This window comes from Lissotriton vulgaris, chromosome 1_1, assembly GCF_964263255.1.
Source record: "Lissotriton vulgaris chromosome 1_1, aLisVul1.2, whole genome shotgun sequence".
Lineage (NCBI taxonomy): Eukaryota > Metazoa > Chordata > Amphibia > Caudata > Salamandridae > Lissotriton > Lissotriton vulgaris.
The window spans coordinates 1,448,690,577-1,448,709,117 of record NC_141685.1 but is presented as its reverse complement, the minus strand read 5'-3'; the positions used below and the strand labels follow the sequence as shown (position 1 = coordinate 1,448,709,117).

General features: G+C 47.0%; 1 protein-coding gene across 1 annotated transcript in view; it reads right to left on the bottom strand.

Annotated features, from left to right (window-relative positions):
• LOC147750661 (chemokine-like protein TAFA-4) overlaps window positions 1-16,680 on the bottom strand; it is a 181,318-nt gene extending 164,638 nt beyond the window's left edge. The window contains exon 1 of the mRNA XM_086930026.1: window positions 15,474-16,680. Within this exon, the coding sequence (XP_086786152.1) occupies window positions 15,474-15,564 (91 nt within the window). The 5' untranslated portion in view covers window positions 15,565-16,680. The remainder of the gene's footprint in view (window positions 1-15,473) is intronic.
• Window positions 16,681-18,541: the final 1,861 nt, after the last annotated feature.

Genomic DNA, 18,541 nt, shown 5'->3' with positions numbered 1-18,541 from the left:
TTCGTGGTCAGACTTCCCACCCCCTCTACACCTTAATTCTTGGTCTATTTCTATTTCTTATGCAAGGTATATTCCCCTCACTGATATGGAAAAAGGTGTGATATCTCTAATGTGGACAAAACAAACCATGCATCAATACATACGTGGCATTGACAAGTTTGAAGCAGGCAAATATAGAACTGCATTAGATATAGAAACATGTAAATGGACATGTAGCCAGTCAAGATGAATGGTGGTGCAGGAGTTTGCAGAAATCTCTGCTGAACTACTACTGGTCTACAGGAGAGCAGTACAGTACCGTGCATATGAATGGAGAAGCTACAGTTTCGCCCTAAACCCACATACACTCTGAGTGTGTGTTGGTGTGTACATGTGTGCAAGTCCTTGGCAGTGTCAAAGTGAGGGAAGTAGGGCTGATGAGGGACACCTACTACCTAAAGCAGTGAGTGATATAGTCGAAAATTTCCTGTTGAATGTTAGCACTGGAGTTTAGCCACAAAAATATAGGCACCTTTTACCTTTCTAATCTTTTTTTCTGGTGTAAGCCATAAAAGAACAATAAAATATAGTATAAAGCATTAAAATCAAACAAGCACACACCAAAAAAGCAATACAACCTGCTTAGATCAAACATGCATCATAAAATATTTAATAAAATCAATGCAGCCAAAACATTTAATAAACTCAGTAAACCGAGTCACAAAGGTGAACAAAAGCTGTCTAGGTCCATAAATTCTCATGGTGCTGGTGCATAGGGAAGAACAAAGTTTTTAACAGCACATTATGCTTAAATAATGTACAGATAAACTTAATCAACTACAACATCTCAAAGTGCTAGTGCATGAGAGGGAGCAGAGACAATGGGAGCATGCTATGCTGTTGTGATATCAGGACCTGCATTAAACTCGGACATCATGCTCCTAGTGCTCTCTATCATCAGAAGGTAATCGGAGACAGCAAAAACAATGAATGACTTGTGTTGTATCTTAAAATACGAAGAGCCTCAACATGTTTTTAACACCATATATTTCGGCATACTGGGCGTATCCATTTTTCCTTCCCTTCACATAGACGGGCAGAAGAACAGTGCATTTTCCAGAGTTTCCTTGCTGGCATCACAGAAGGGGCATGCCCACCTATCCCGTTCATATGGCCGTCATTGGCTTTATATGTCAAACTTTTCTTCAGTCACGTGTTTAAACGTGGTATTAGAGACATTGATAACGTGTTTGAAATATGTCCATGTCTTGTGCATAATACACTGAAACCTGTAACATGCGCATAAAAACTGTTTCTTTTCATATTGGTGCGTTGTTGTGCCATGAATTGTCACCTGCAATTAGAAAATGTTACATAAACTCTACTGTAATTAGCTCTTAGTGTTGAGTTGTAATGTCCCGTCGTAATGTCATTATGCCTAGTACAAGAACCATAGACCGTGTGAAAAGCAGGTCAAGGAGTACAATTACATCTGTCTTTAAACAATGAAAGAGGAACTAGCGCCCTTATTACGATGGTGGTAGGTCATATAGCCGACCACCATCGTTTCCGTCAGGTAACCGTCCGACAATGTGTCAGCAGTCCCACTTGCCCGATTAGGATAGGACCGCTCTGCAGGTGGTTGTGAAAAAGCTTTTTCTACTGCGGCTGATGCTGGGGCTCAGAAAAAGAGCAACCTCAAAGATCCAGGGCTCTGTCACAAAAACAACCGCCACTCACATTTATGTTTTATGTACCAACCAAACACGCGCCAATCGCAACTGACTATGTGTTTTATGTTATAGGTGGGCCAGTCTATCTGGGGCGAACAAGAAAAGACTGATAAATGAACCAATGCTGCCCTACACGACCATCGGTGATATGTTATTCGTTTTGTACTTTATTATATGTAACTTGTAAATACCAATAAAAACATTAAAATACAAAAAAAAAAGAAAAATACACTTTGTGCACATCCATGCACCGTGTGCCAGACACCATGTGGTGCCTGGCACACAGTGCATGGATGAGAGGGGGGGCACTAAAAGTGTACCCCAAGCCCATTAGCAGAGGCCCAGGGGGACGGGGCCCTGCTTGGGGCCCACAAAGTCTGATTGCTTCTGTCTGTTCACGGCAGTCGGAAAGGGATATCCTAATCCCTGCCTCAGTGCCTGCGCAGGCACCGCCTCCATTGTAAGATTAGGAATCCAAACGCAGTCTCTACTAGGTCTTTGATCCTGTCCGAGTTGCAGTCCTACCTGGCAACACCAAAGGGGATGATGGACGGCATGTTGAACATTGCAAGCACTCACCCCCAGTCAACTGATCTGGGTTTAATCCATCATCATTCTTTAGATCACTCCACCACCCCAGTTCAGACATGGCCATATGCAAATCAGTCTGACCCTGTGCCTCATGGGAACAGTCCAGCCCGAACTGCCATGCCATGTCTTCCCTGGACCGGAAACTAGCATCCTGGGACCAGTTTCTGGCTAATCAGCCGTCATCAGCCAGGCTAGCTTGAATCCAGTGGCAAAGTGAGCAAGGGACCCACGTCTGGGCACAACTGCATTCCAACAAGCTGCATCGTAATGCAATGGTTGGACTGATGCCCTGGATGGTGGGTGGACCGCCACCAACAGCCTGTCGGTGGTGGTCCACCCACCATCTTAATGAGGCCCTAGATTTCTAGGTCTGCTGAAATATTTCCCTGAAATGAAAAGTCAATAGCAGAGAAGAGACATTCCTGGCAGAAAAATTATTTTGTTCCTTCAGTTGTAGGAAGCTCACTGCATATTACCCACATTCTGAGCTACAGCCATTATCTGAAAGTGACTTACATGAAACTGCTTATAATTTTTTTGCAACCAATTACATACTGTGTAGTGGTATATTTAATTGTGCACTGCAGATTCCATATGTATGCTAAATATCTGCAGGAATATTATCTGTCATTCATCTTTTTTGGAATGGTAGTGCTGTGACCATGTACTATGAAGATTAAAACGAAACCCTCTGCCAAGCGTTAAATCAAAAATCCTGAGTCACTTGAGAGTTTGATGGTCTCCTGAAGGAAGTTGGACTTCAGTGCAATTCCTCTAAAGGGTAACAACATTCATAGATTACTTACAAATGTTTGCATTGCATAGAAGAGGTTGATTTATTCCATATTCAATGAAGATCTTTCACATGGGTACTTGCAAAAAATGTCCCTGGGGCCACAAAGTTTGGTCTGTGATGTGTCAGAGGGCCGCATTGATGCAAGCAGGGTGGTGGTCTTGCTCAGGGGATGGTGCTAATGTGGGTATAGTGGAAGCAAAGCATGTACATCTAGTGGATGAATGGCGCAATCTGAAATCAGAAAAACAGAGAGTAATCCCACCTTTTGAACTTTACCAAATTGTGTGATCACAGGCAATTGTTTTATTTCACTTTCCCTACTTTGTATTAACTATCACATATAAGAGGACTTTGAAAACACAAGACTTCAGGATTTGTGCTGTATAAAACCACCTCCTGTGTTTGAGTTCATATAAATATAATGTTGTTCTTGTGTAATAGGAACCCAGGCCGCCCTTAGAGAGTCCTCATAATAAGTGATTTGCCTTTGAATTCACTATAGACAATGCTGTAAGTGTGTGGGGAAGAATGAGTGTTTCTAAATTGATGTTTGAAAACTATCACTTTAAAAAAATACTTCTCAATGCACTGATATACTAAGGCAAAATGGTTCTGCGTGTTAATGAAATACACTTTTTGAATTTTGAAGAGAGACCTTACATATTTTTACACTTTTGCTACAAAATGGCTTTGAAACAAAGGTGTTCCTAAAGTTGAGAGGTGCAGGACAACCTAGTTATGACTTCCTTTCCTTAACTTCAATCAACCTTTAAATATAGAATTGCCTGTATATTTAATATTTGTTAATGTTAGTGTTGAGTCGAGTAGGCTGCTGTCCAGTAATGCTGTTGATCAGGAGGCCAGATTTAAAGGTCAGCAGTGCTGCCGTACTTTGATGCCATAGATCTAAAGTAACCGCAAATAAACCTTGCTCGTTATTGCTATTTTATTGTATAGGCTTCAGGGATAGTGACTATTTACAAACATAATCTCTAAATTTCCTATGTTAAGATAAACCTGTTTTAGGTGCACACATCATTGCAGTAGATGAACTCAATAAAGGAACAAGCAAATGATTGCAACACATTTTACTCGTGGGGGGGGGGGGGGGGGCATAGCAGAGTCCCCAAGAAGGTGAATTTTTCTTGCGACAAAAACTAAGGAAAACAGTAGGTGACAACTGGATTGTTTGATTCCATCTGAAAGACCTGAAAATGACTGGACTCTGCATCCCATTGCATACCCTTTTTGCTCAATGCGCCATTACAGAAAGGGACCAATCCTGTGCAAGTCATTATTGACCCCACCCCAAAGGGCCTGCACCCCAAACCACTAACGCAAGATGCTGTCTGCAAAGTGACACGTGCATCTCTAAACTCGTTGCCATCTTTTTGAGGGGTATCTGCGATGTGGAGCTCAGATCACTATTGCACGGTGAGCTAAGGGACCCACGCCTTGGCATGCCATGGAGAATTGATCACTGGGAAAAAGATAAAAGGGCCAACTGGAATGCTCGAATTCATCTCAGCCACCACTAATTAGCCTCGGTCACATTCCATTCAATCACTGTGGCTCACTGTGCCTTTACAAGCAGGGACTAACCATATGCAAATCGGCCCCGTCAGAAAGTCTAAAATATAATTGCAACATTAGTCATTTTACCCGTAGCTCTCCGATAAAATGAATTGTAGCATTCACAGAGCGGGTTTTCTGTTGAACAGAAACAACGTCAAAAATGTCTCCCGCGTTAGTTACCTTTTAAAGAGTTTATAAACTCTGTGGAGGCGCACATTAATATGCTTGGCGCGTTCCCAGTTTGCTTTAACTCTCTGGATCGGGACGTGGTGGCAGCCTGCCGGTGATACCATCAGCCAGTCTGAAATGTGCTTTGCTGGAACGGACTAATGGGAAGCCAGACATGCAAATGCGTTCTTTCAGATGCATACCTACTCCTGTTACAGAACCTGGAGATTTGGAGCTTACATATCGGAAGATTAGTTGATATTCTCCCTGCATGTGGAAATGTCACTTCTCCCCCGAATGCTAAAAGCAGGCGCTCGAAAAAATCTCAGACAGGCCGGCGCGGTGAGCGTGCAACCATGTCAGATGTTGCTAATTGGACAGCTTTTCATCAGCTGGGAAGGAAAATAGAACGCAATGCTTTTCACAGAAAAAAAAGAATACGCAGTACACTCAAAATCCACGGATTCATCACTGTGATGCTTGTAACGGTGTCAAATGTGCCAACAGCTGACAGGGTTGTTGCGTTTGAGCGCATTATTCCGCTGTTGACAATAGGTGACATCTGCCATAATAGTGCATTCGGTTTGCGTTTGCTTTATTTTGTGTTCGCGTAATCAACGTCGTAAAAGACATCACTATCGAAGTGCATTGCTCACTTTTTTTGCCAATGCTCTTTTCGTTCTCGCACCTTCATGCTTCTGTTCTCACAAAGGAGCCAAATAAAACAAAAAATGGGGGATGCACCTCACTGTCCGTCCCTCTGGGATGGGATTCTAAGGCTAGGTTTGTGTGTTTGCCTTGCTGAGAGAGCTCGGCTCGGGTGAGACGGCTCGGAGCATGTTAAACTGCCCTCACGCGGGACCAGACAGGCATGGGACTGCAATTATATTTCACAATAGCCTTTCCGTGGTTCTCAGCTCCATTCATCTTTGGAAACACTGGGAGACAGATTAGGCATAGGGGAGCGGATTAACCACAGGGCGACCTGTATTTCCAGACAGAAGACGAAGTGTGAAAAACTGGCACCCGGTGTCACCCATTCTTCACTTCGTGGAAAAAAATCATATTCATTAAAATGGCTCTTTAAATACCCCAGTCCCACTTGTCTCCGAACAAGCGCGGTTTGTTTTCTCGCCTCCGGAAGAATTGCAGCTATGTGCTACAGCTATCCGAGGCTCTTCCCTGGTGTGAACTTCAACATAGTAGAAATATTTTTGTCTCATCTCTGTGTGCATAAGCATTGGAGTCAGTTCATATGTGCCTATGCGTGGACATGTGTGTACAAGTGTATATAAGCGTGAGAAATAGAATCTGTGTTGAGTTTGTGTGACAGTGTATGGGTATTTATAAGAGCGTGTGAGCTAAAGTGTATACCTTTGTAAGACAAAGTGGTTGTAAGACTGAGGGAATCTGTGTTTGTAAGTATGAGTGTGTTTGTGGATGTGTCAAAGACCATGGCAGAGAGTGTGCAAGTGTTTATGTTTGAGAATGTATGGGTTGAGTGTAACTGTACAGGTGAGCATGAAACTGTGTACGCAAGTGTAGGCATGAGATTATCTGTTTATGTATTTTGTGTGTGTGTAACTAAAATTGTGAGTTAAAGTTGGTGCATCTGAAGGTGAATACAATAATGTGTGTATGTGTAAAAGATTATTTGTGAACTTGTAAAATGGGTTTGCAACCTACACCGATGTACAGTTGCTATTTAACAATTCTTGTCACAAATCACTGAACACTTACTGACACCCCAAAAGAGACAGCAACTGATTGGTAAAGAGAAGAAGTCCCCTTGGGCTCCCTTTACTTTTGGGAAGAGTGCTGGCAGCCACAGGGGGGGGTAGAGAGTGGGCCAATGACTCACAGCTTCCTCCACAATGGCAAGAGGTAACATCAAAAGACATGGCTTCAGCCATGGTATGTTTTCATCTGTACTTCTTTTTAACAAAACATATTTAACCAAAATGAGGAAGCAAGGAGTTACATTTTCACGGTATGGTAAAATAATTTGGAAAAAGACCATGTAACTATTAGGAAAATTGTTTCCTGTCTAAAGTAATTGTCACATGAAATATATGAGGCAGTGACTATTGGTATTCTCATGTCAGTTTTGGGGTACTAAACTTGAATTTAACCATTCACGCTAGTAAAACATGCGAGTGCCTCTTTATTCGTACAGTTGCTTTAAATAACATGAATTAATAGGACACAAATATTTTCACTGCCATGGCACACACACCATGAAAGAGGAACAATGAAAATAAATATGGACAAACAACATTTAAGCAACATTTAAGCAAAGGTACTCATAACTCACGTTCAAACATTTACTACTACAAGAGTTGTGGCCTAATAGGTAGAGATGCAGAGGTTGAAACCTGGGAACTCGGGTTTCAATTTCAGCCTCTGCACTGGCCTCTGCTTATTGTGATTCTAGGCAATTCATCATATTTTCCCGTGACTAAAAATTTAAATATGAAATGTGTGAGCATAATTTCCACTTGATGTAAACAATCTAAAGCATTGTCTTCCAACACCATCATGTAATGTAGCTCTGTAGCATCACAGCTAGGTTTGTGTTCCAGAAATACCAATATATATAGTGCAAAAGTAAAACTCCAGTCTGTTACCACAGTAAACCAAACTTGACATGAGAAAAACACAGGTTCCTCCCTCGCACATGTGATGTTAGTTACTTTGCACATGCAAACTTCTCTCCTAATAGTAACAAAGAGTGTTGTATGTGCTTTTAACTTAACACATTTGACTTCCTGCCTCCTGCTTTGAGTAAATCATGTTATAAACTAATACACATATAAAAGTACCATCATATATACCAAATGTGCTATTTGTTACACATGTTTTATGTAGTGAGGGGATTTACAACGTAGCCGAGGTTCTTCTGAGCCATGCTACCCCCACACTTTATACATACACACAAAGAGACACCCACAAAGTAAAAGGCAATGAGCTCGGCCTTTGTGTCAAACTGAAATTCAAACCTACATTTCTATGACTTAGTTGAGAATTATTCTTTCACCATCCAATCATCTGTTTCTCCTATCTAAAACCCAGCTTTGACTCGAGTGGTGCAACTCATGCAAGATCTGCTTTCCGGAAATGAATTAACAATTTCAGGCCACGTTATTATGGCATTAAATACAAGGCTCCATCGACATTGCCCTGCCTACGCTTTGTCTTAGCCACTAAATGCTGCCATCAATGAGCTAAGATACCAATCATACACCCTTCTATAGTCAGAGACTTAATCGATCACTTCTCAAGAGCTGCACATGCTAGCTTATTAAGGAGAGCCAGTAACCTGATTTACGAACCTATGATAAATGTATACATTATGTGTTGCAATGTTTTTTTTTTGTTTCAAACTAAAGTTTTGTTGCCCTAAATCAAGCATCTTATTGGTATAGATTGTGCTACGTATCCTCAGTTTATAACATCATTTGTTACATTAAAAGAGATGTTTGTGACACTATATCATGCACCCATCTTACGGAACTGGGGCTAAGGATCGTTGTGCATTTATTCAAATGCCTACTTGTGTGAGCTGCAATGAACAGACACAATATAAAACGTGCATTATGGTTTCACAATATAAAAGCTCTACTACCAAAATAATACAAAACTGCTTTCTTTGTCTAGCATCACGTGTTAGTTGTTTTCTATTAATGGCCGGGATGTGCAATGTAAAGCCCTAAACAGCGACACAATACACAGTTGACCATTGCTGTACATTTCTTTATGTCCATTAAACTGAACCTGTCTGTAGATATCTACAGGAGCAGTGTTTCCCATATCTTGTCTTTAAATTTCTACAACTACAAGAAACGTGTTGGTTTGTGGGTGTTGTGTCGCCACATGCCTATGAGGCTGTGAAAGTTGTGCCTGCATTTGGTCAAGAGGTGTGCTGTGCTCTCCTTGTTCTGTTTGCGTTTCAATGAGACGTGCTGGGGGTGTCCTCTTCACATCTGCGTGAGGGAAGCATTGTGCTGTGGGTGCAAAGTGCTAACATTTAAACTGCTCCTTTCGGGATCATCTTTTCGGATGTGTTTATGTGCACTGTGTATACATGGCTGAGAAGTAGGATTCCTGTAGGGATGCGTCGTTTCGTTTGATTGGATACCGATTCTGACATCGGTGTTACGCGTTAATGGCCTCTTGAAGTAGTTAATGGGCAACAGGGCCCCTGACGCCAGAGGATGAACAGATAAGAGGGCTGGACTGAAGGTCAGGGGGCAAATAAACGGTGTTGTTAATTACGAGGTGTCTCAGTCAATAGCGCTCCTTTGTGTCAACATGTTGTCATTAAAACAATACACACAGTCACAGCAGCAGCTGGAGCAGCTGTGTCATGGACATATCTGTGGAGAGAGCCGATGCACATCCCAGGAGAGACACAAGGCTGTAGAGGAGGCCATGTCTCATTTTTCTATCTTTCCTCTTCCGGCTCCGGGCTTTCCTCTGCTGTCTGTGTCTATCCAAAGGGGGGAGTCCCGGTACTTTGCCTGCTGCTGCTGGTGCAAGCCTTTGCCCTGACCTCTGAGCAGAGAATCACATCTCTGTTCCTGCTTTTCCCTGCTTCTGTTTTGCTCTAGTGCCTGCTTCTGTCCCAGCTGGTACACAAGAAGAGGGGAGACGGCATGTCTCACTTTGCACCCTGTTTGGCCCCTCTCTTCTCTCTGCTGCCTGCTTGTCTTTCTTCCAGGCCCTGCCTTTTCCATGCTGTTTGCTCCTTTACCTTGTAGGGACGCAGGCCTGGGAGCGGTGACACTGTTTCCTGCCTTTACTCCCACTGAGGGAAGAAAAACCCAGTGGAGATATGCCCATGCCTCTCACCAGCCTCCTGGGGGCTTTGGCTTTTCTTCAAATGAGAGCACACAATCCTGATAGGGGGGAGCCCCTGTCTCTCTCCAACCTCCTGTGCACCCCAACCTTCCCAACCAGCGATGGACCAAAACTCAGGAGTGGTGAGCACATGTGTCTCTCCAAACTCCAGTGGGTCTTGCTTTCCCCTCCAACGAGAAAACAAGCCCAGGAAAGTGTGCCCATGTCTCTCATCAAACATTTACGGGTCCTGCCTTCCTTTCCAATGAGACGCACAAGGTTAGAAATGGTGGGCTCCTGTTTCTCTCCAGAAGGCCCCTCTCTTCCCCTTCAATAAGAGAACACAAACTGGTTGTGGTGGACCCGTGGTTCACCAAACTCCCATTAGACCCTGCCTTCTCTTCCATCGAGGAACACAGACCTGACAGGTATACACAACTGTCTCTCTACCTTCCGATGAGGAAACACAAGCCTGGTGGTGTCGAGACCCCGTCTCAAGCCAACTGCCTGTGGGTCTCTGCTTTCCCTTTCAACGATTAAACACAAGCCTGGCAATAATGAGCCCCCTCTTTCTCCAATCTTCTGCCCTCCAACGAGTAAACACAAGCCTGTGAGTCCCTGTCCCTCCAACTTCCTGTGCATTTCTGCTGAGTGAAGAGAAGCTGACAAGAGATGAGAACCAGTCTCTCTCTCTAACCTCATGTGGGCTCTTGCCTTTTCTTTGTTGCCTGCTCTTATCAGGAGAAAAATGTGCTATCAGAACACAGAGGGTGAATGCGATACCCAATACACAATGGCCTATGGTAGCACCCACTACTATACACCATCCCCTGTGCCAGTTTTGGAGATGTGTGCCAACTGTCCTATGCACCTTGCCAATCATTAGTGCCACTGATGGAAGTCAAAGTTTTTTGCACAGTAAGAAACAATAAACTCACTATGGTTAATATCTCAGAGCAACCACACAAATATAATTTGTTAAACAGCACCTTGCCAATACTGAGCGTTATTTATTAGTACTACGAGTTGAAAACATCCTCCTGGTCGCTCACCACCACACTTCCACACGCTTTTCAGCTGGCAGGAAGCCATACGGTATGTGCCAATCCGATCACATTAGCTCTACAGGTGTAATCTGAAAATCTATATTTGCGAAGTTTTTGACAACAAACCAACAATCTTAATTGGAATCGGCAGATTAACTTCACCTGCGCGCCACCCAATCACTTGGCAGGAATCAGAAGCCACACATGGCATTGCAGCCACTGCTGCCCTGCAAATGGAAACTGCAGTAAACAGGACAACACGAGGGCGGACATGGTCTGGCAGATATATGCTGTTCATGTCACATTACGATTTACCAATGCATTATTGTTCGCGTGGTTGCTAAGGGATTTGTAATACATCCCAACAATTGGGGCTTCGCCTGCTATAACTAATAAATAAATGAAAAAATAAGGAGGTATGCATGCATGCTTTCATATTTTTCATGTTTAGATTTTGTGCATGGTTCTGCCTGCTGTGTTAGTTTGGCCTTTTTGTTTGTTTGCGGTTTAATATTTTACATTATTTTCACGTTAAACGTGTTCTTTTTGTGGCTTGAACTGTTTTACATTCAGCATAGCATACACTTGTGTGGTTTTATGTTTGCATGCTTTGAAATATGTTGCAAGGTTTTAGATCTCATGGGTTGCATTTTTCATGATTTTAAATTCGTATAGATTCACGTTTTGCGTTGATCCACGTTTGTGTGGTTTTATATTTAACATGCTATCTGAATTTCCCCTGATTTATAAAATGACCGATTATCTCATTTGAAATATTTTATAATCTGCACGGTTTAAACTTGGTGTAGTTTTTATATTTGTACACGGCTGCATACCTTCAACTTGGATGCGTTTTCTAAAATTGTTTGTGGTTTTACAGAAATGCGTCAGAAGTAGCACATCAACCCACCCTAATGCAATATACAATAAGTAAAATCTAGTTAACCCTCACTTCCCTCCCCTCTCCTCCTTTCTACTACGCTCCAACTGCCGCGCACTGGAAATCCATGGACTTCAAACGGCTCTATCGACGGCAGGAATCAGAAAACGTTCAGCAGCAAACGAGAGGTCAGAGAGCGGGCAGTGCCTCTGCAATCGCCCGGTCGGACACACAGAAGGCCAGCCCGGAAAATAACCCCCTTGTGGGGTGCGTGCACGTGAAGGAGCAGGTCACCCGCCGAGCACAGGTGACAGAATGGGCTTGGCTAAAGGTGTATTGGCGTTCTTCTAAATCTCTTCCAAATAATGCTCCTGGGCTCTAAATAAACAAATGAATTGTTTTCCGTTAGGTCAATTAGGAGTTTGTTTTAACAGGGCCCGCACCTGCAGTCCAATGGAGCAAGGTAGCATACTACGTCGCGTGCGTGCGTGCGAGTGCGCGCGTCAGACTGGAAACGCAGGCACCACGCAAGGTAGCTAATGAGGCTGCTCTAACACCACCAGCACCAGGGCAGGCCCGAGCTCAGATAGCGCCCCTGGTGGACAGAAATTTTCCGCCCTGGCTACTGCACACAATGAGGCATCGGGGTCCTTTTGGCTGTCTCTGGCCGGCCAATGACCTGCCTCTGAACATAAACATCTCCACAGCTCAGCGCCATCAGGCTGTACCAAGTTATTTGTTGGAGGTGTGGGGGGGACAAGGTGCTGGTGTGTGGCGGCAGGGGGTGCGAGGTAGGTGGGAGGGCAGGGTGTTAAAAACTGCGGCTGTGGCACGTTGTGAATGATTACAAGTATTTTAAACGGAATCCCCGAGCCAGGGCAGAGGGGCTGCGGTTTGCAGGACCTTCATGCAGGGAGCTCCGCGAGCCCCTCTAAAGAGTGGCCACCTGGGCCCAGCTCGCCCCTGCCAAACGCCAGCCCTGGCCAGCACCTGCCCTAGAGCCCACTTGCGGTGTGGAGGACGTCAAGGGAGCCACCATACTACACACCATGCCATGGGTGTATGGGTGCACTTGTCTTGAGAAGATGCACAACACAAAGAAAAAGAGAGGACGCTTCAACACAGCCAGCCCCCACCCTAGAGCCCATTTGAGGTGGACATTAAGTCAAGGGCACAATACGAGGCACTGGCTAAACACTGTGCAGGTGGGGACGGACGGGTGTTGAGTGAGGTCAGGCATTTTACAACCTGCACAGAGAGGGTGGCATCTTACTGCGGGCACAGTACGCAGAGCTGGGCCTGTACTACACAGAACCGAGTAAGTAAAGGCAAATGAGAAGATGCACGTGAGGCAGCAGTGTGAACGCACTGTTGATGTAAAGATCAGCGCAGCCTTTGAGCTGCGGAAGCAATACTGGTGTAAAATGAGAAATAATCGATGAAACATACATTCTTGCAAATGCCTGCGTGTTGTGATGCGCGGAGATGCGGTTCCCGCGCTATGAAAGGAAGGCTGCATGGGATTGGGGGAAATAACGATCCTATATTCCCGCCACTCTCGGCTACAGGACCAAAGCGACAAGCATACGGTACCGAGCGCACAATACAGAGCAAAACCTTAGAAGACAGCACGTGAATAAGGCGTCTTTGCATTCTGGAATACTTCTAGAAGTGCCGTTAACTCAATGGCATCCTTTCACCAGGGCTGGGCCATTCACAGATATGTGTAGCCCGCAATTACAAGGCGTAAGATTCAAGCAGCAAGCTGTACACTGCATCCTCCCCGCCACCCCCCCCCCCCCTCCCCCTTAAGAAAAAAAGGGGTGATTACAGTGAAGTCCATGCTGGAGATGAGGACCCATAACAACATTCAAAGCACTGTGAGAGGCTGACTGTCTCTGGACCCACCGGGCAGAGCGTGATGGGTAGGCAAGGATACACGGTGAAAGCCTACCGCTATTTGTAACCCACCACTCCAGCGCCACTGCCGAAACCCCTGCAGTCTGCGCTAGGGCAGACAGACACCCTGCACTTAAAATGCGACAGAGCTCTGAAAACAAGAAAGGTGGCAAGCGAATATTTGGAACGGAAATACCCGCCGTCTTTTAGTTTTTGTTTTGACGTGTTAAAATCAACATACAAAGCTCATCCTACTAACATGTGTGTCGAGATTAGGAGAGTCGCACGCAAATGACATGCGGCGGCTTTAATTCTTCAGGGGGTCGTGAGAGCTGAAAACTGCTACAGTTGCGTCAAGGCGGCTGCACTGTTTTAGAGGCAGCCTGGATACGGGCGGTAAGGCCATAGTCGTGTTACACGGATGCTGCTTTTCTCGGACACTGCTCCATGCTGCTTAGCATGTGCAGAGAGCTTCCTGTCTTTTACACGCCTGAAATAAAACAATGCCCTGGCGTAGGCAGAGACACCGTGAGAGACGCAGACTCCCTTTCATAATCACATTCCTACACAGCGCTTCCGGAACCGATAAAGAAATAAATAAACATTACGCATCTTGCATGAGGTACTGCACAACAACACGTGTGCAGATGGGCACCCTTGGCTCCCGTGTAAGGCTCTCTTCACGTGTTCTGGTGAAACACGGTACCGAATGAGTGTCAGTTAGAACATGTCCCCTTCTTGCCTAGTACACTTCCCTCCTGTGCCATTGACGACAGCGGATACGCAGGCACGTATCGTCCCTTTCGTGTCATTGGGGAGAGACGCGTGAAGTGCAGCACAAATGGGGGAGGAGGGGTGCAAACTGTGGCCGAGTAGGAGCGCCCAGGATCCTACGGTGGGCATCGGCGAACGGCCTCCTGGACAGGCTAGAGGGTGCGGAAACTGCAGGCTGCCCTTTGCGCGGACCGTCAGTGCCACCTATTGAGGAGTCGTGGGATGTGTGCGCAGGCCGGGGGTTGGGGCCCTTCTGCCTGTTACTATGTGCGTGTGTGTGTATCCATGCAAAGTGGTGATTGGCGAGAAAAGAAGGGAGCGAGACGGCAAGAGTTAAGGCAACAGAGGCAGGTCTCGCACCACACCAATCTCTGCGCCTCTCCCAAACTCCAGGCTGGGGAGGCAGAGGCCCGGCTCTCGCCACAGCCGTCTCTTCTCCTCTGCAGATCACTTCCATGGGAGCGTAGATGCAGCAATTCCTGACAATGACCCAAGCACCTGCTAGGGGTGCACAGATGATGCTCAAAACACATGGCCAGCGAGACAGACAGTACCACAAGTCTCCCCACATCCACCCTTAATGCAGTCCTTAACACTTCACCAGAGACGCAGATCTCAGCAGGAGCCTCAACGCTGACCCAAGCACTCACTGGCCACCACTTTTGGTTAAACGAGCCTGCACGCTTCCTACACTCATGCATGGGCAGATCCGCGAGATATGTGTTGTCAGACTCCTCCCGTGAGCATGTGGCATAAAGGCCAGAGCTGCTGACTTTGGAACTGTGGAAGCAGGTTCGAGTCTCAGCGCTGGCTCAACATCCTGTGATTCTGGGCAATCACGTAATCTCCCTGTGCCTACAAAAATGAATGTGTCTTTGCGTAATGTACATGGTTCTCAAGTGAAGTGCTCCGGGTCGAGCTCGCGCTATGTAAAACTGCTAAAATAAATAATACTCCATTCATGTACTCTTTCATAGCTGTGTGCAGTTAATCAAACACACGTTTTCGACCGATGGCACAGTGAACCCGTTCCCAGATATCAATGTGCGTCAAGCAGTGACCCCAACACCCGGGAATCCAAGTGAGCTCTAGCACCGGGGTGTGTGGGTGCTGCCACAGGGTCTAGCCGCATTGGAAGAGAGGGTGGGCTGCTGGGTTCGCAGAGCTTTAACCAGAGCGCGTTAATACAATACCTTCTTTAAGGAGCTGCGAGTGGATGACGAAGAGGAGAAAGCAGCAGACGGCTGCCCCTGCTAGTGCCCAAAGAGCCTTCAAGAGCTGCATCTCGGTCTGAAACTCGGCCAGTCCCCGGGAAGTAAGGGCTCGGAGCTCCGGCGGCAGCCTCTGCGCCCCGGCCAGGGCGGCTCTCAAACCTGTGCCCTCGGGGTTGAGTCCCGGGCAGCGGGCGCCGCCGACGGCTCCATATGCGGTTGACGGATACCTCCTCAGTGCGGCCCCCAAGGGCTGGCCCTCAGCATCCCGCCCGAGGGGTGGTCAGCAGCCCTTTCTTCGGCGCCCCCGCCGTCCTCTGCTGTTGTAACTTCTCCAAGTGGCCACGCTGCACCCTCCCAGCGCGCTGCGGATCCTGCCAGACCGGCCGCCCAGTCCTCGCGTGTGTGCCCCCTTCAGAGGCTGGGGTGCACCCGCAGTATCATTGAGTGTGCAACCTCGGCAGGCGGTGCCCTGCGGAGCAGACGGACCCCGGCAGTTGTGCCACAGAGAGCAGCCACAGTCCCTCTCCTCGACGCTGTTCTGCTGCCAGGGGCTCACGGAGCGGATCCTTCTGCAGCACAATTTGCAGCCCCCCCTGGCGCTGCCATTCCGATGCACAGGTCCCCGATCTCCCAGCACAGCATCCTCCCCGCCCGGACACCGGTCTGTGGGCACTCCCTGGCGCACTCCTCCCGGGCTTTTGAGGGGAATCCGAGCTCTGTCCCCATCCACTGCCGCACTCCAGAGTCTGGCTGCAGACGGATCCGAGCTTCTCCTGCCTGCTGGCTGAGGCTATGTCCGTCTGTCTCTGCCTGCGAACCCGGGCGCCTCTCTCCGGCGTGTGCGTGCGCGCCTGTGGGGATGCGGGAGGGGGTGGCAATGGGTGGAGAGGGGGATCAGATCCAGATCCGTTCCCGGGAGTTGGTGGCGGCGCGCGCAACCCCGGCCCCGCCGCCTCCCATATAAACCTGACCAGGGCCAGGCACAACTTTCCCTTGCTGCTTCTCGCGTGACGTCACGGCTAGCCCGTCTCCACAGCGCCCAATGCGTGACCCCCGCCCTCCTCCGCCCGGCTGCAGGCGGGGGCTCGATCCACTCTTGGGCACTCTCCTGCGGGGTGTGCGCCTCTCACAGGCTCGGCCAGAGACCCCTTATCTGCGACCCATCCTCGAGAGGCTGATGGAGGAGGGGGCGTCCCGCGCAGCCTCCTCTGTAATATGACCAAGGCTACCCACTTTGAGGGACAAGTTTGCTGGGAAAGAGCACGGCCACAGAGGAGCGAGGGCTGCCAAGCATCCGTCCTGCGGCAGCCTCCAGCGCCGGCACGCCGCTGTCCTCGGCGCAGCTGCCTGGTGCTGAGAACAGCCGCCTCGTCGCGATGGAGGAGGCCGTGGGAGGGAGGGACGCGGGGATGTCGAGCAGCACGTTAGAGTGCTGGAGTCTGCACCCAGGAGGGTGTCTCTCGAGGCCGCAGGAACAAGGAACCATGGAGAGGTCTTGTGCAAAGCTTAACGACTGCACTGAAAAGAAAACAGGACGGTAGCACTGTCTGCCACCGCGCCGAAGTGCGAGGGACGGGCACCTCGACAAGCCTGCAGAGAGGGCGCCGGGCCCCTCTCAAGACACGCTCAAGTTATACGGAGACTCTTACTTAGAGAGGTAGACAGGTTGACCCGGTGCATGTGTTTGCAAAAGACAGCTAGCAATGCACTCTTTCTTCAATGAGCTACGTTTTGAGAACATGCAAAGGTAATAAATGCACAGAGATGAATGTGTCAGACGTAGAATGGGTCTCATTGTCCAGAATTCTCGAGTTCATTTATGCAAACCAGTCAATGAGCTATTAAGTAGCAAGGGGTGTTCTCCCTAAACACATGTGCGTAAATGCGCGCGCCCCCCTAGCCACTGCTTACATTTAATAAGGGGCAGATGCGCTGGGAATCCGTGACCCCGAAGGGTTTACTGCACCGTTGGCCGTCTGCCAGTAACGCGCTTTATTTAAAGAAAGGAATTCAGTGTGCAGTTTCGTGCATATTAAATAAGTGCACAGGCAGCAGTGTGTTAAACTGTCATTGCAGGTAAAGCAGGGTGCCAGGAGGGGGTTACTGGAGCAAACCACAGCAGCATTTGAGGGGCCGTGTTCTTATTCATGGACAAAATAACAAAGTAGACTTATAAAGTACATTTGTTGAGTGCATTTTTAGCCCTATGGGTGTTGCCACAGACAGCACAGGGTTATTGGTACCCAGCTTATCAAGTTATCGACCTGGCGAGGATGAAAGGCCAAGTAGACCCACTTAGATTCGAAGCTGTGGCCATGGGTTCAAATACAGATACCTACAATGAATGCACTAGTAGAATGAATCAGTCTTTTTAAGGTAACTGCACCTAGCAGAGCGAGTCTACCCATAAGTTCATTCTGAGAGTTTGGAAAAAAACGAGATAATGTCACTAGGCTTCAGGGCGTGAGAGGTATGACAGAGCTGCGCCCTTCTATATTTTTTTAGACCGAATAATAATTTGTTAATAGCTCTGATGCATGTTTGTCCCATTTAAACATGGCAAAAAGAACAATTGATGGACAGAATGCAGAACAATGTCATACATTCACCCCAGCACAGAGATCTGGGCCAAAATATATTGGCAGATAATGTGTTTTCTCAGTTAACACATTATTTGTCATTCTAAGCATAACGTTAATAAGAGAAAACCCAGGGAACATACACTTCTGCCATCCACATAGACAAACAAAAGTACCATAAGTTATCCCTTAATAACATGCAATTTGATAGAGAACAGAGAGCTCAAGATGTTCTCTTTCAGAGATATGAAGGCGTAAAAAAGCACAAATAGCGAGTACTGCAAATGGAAAAAAGTCTTGAGGAACCAATACATTGAGGGTCAAGGTGTGGCAGCGTGATGGCAGCGAAGCCTCAAATTGCAGAGTCATGAAAAGCTGAGTCTGACAGTCAACATATACATTTATTTAAAACAAAACTGCAGCAAAGACATTGCAATAAGAACAACTGTGATCACACATCTGTTCGAG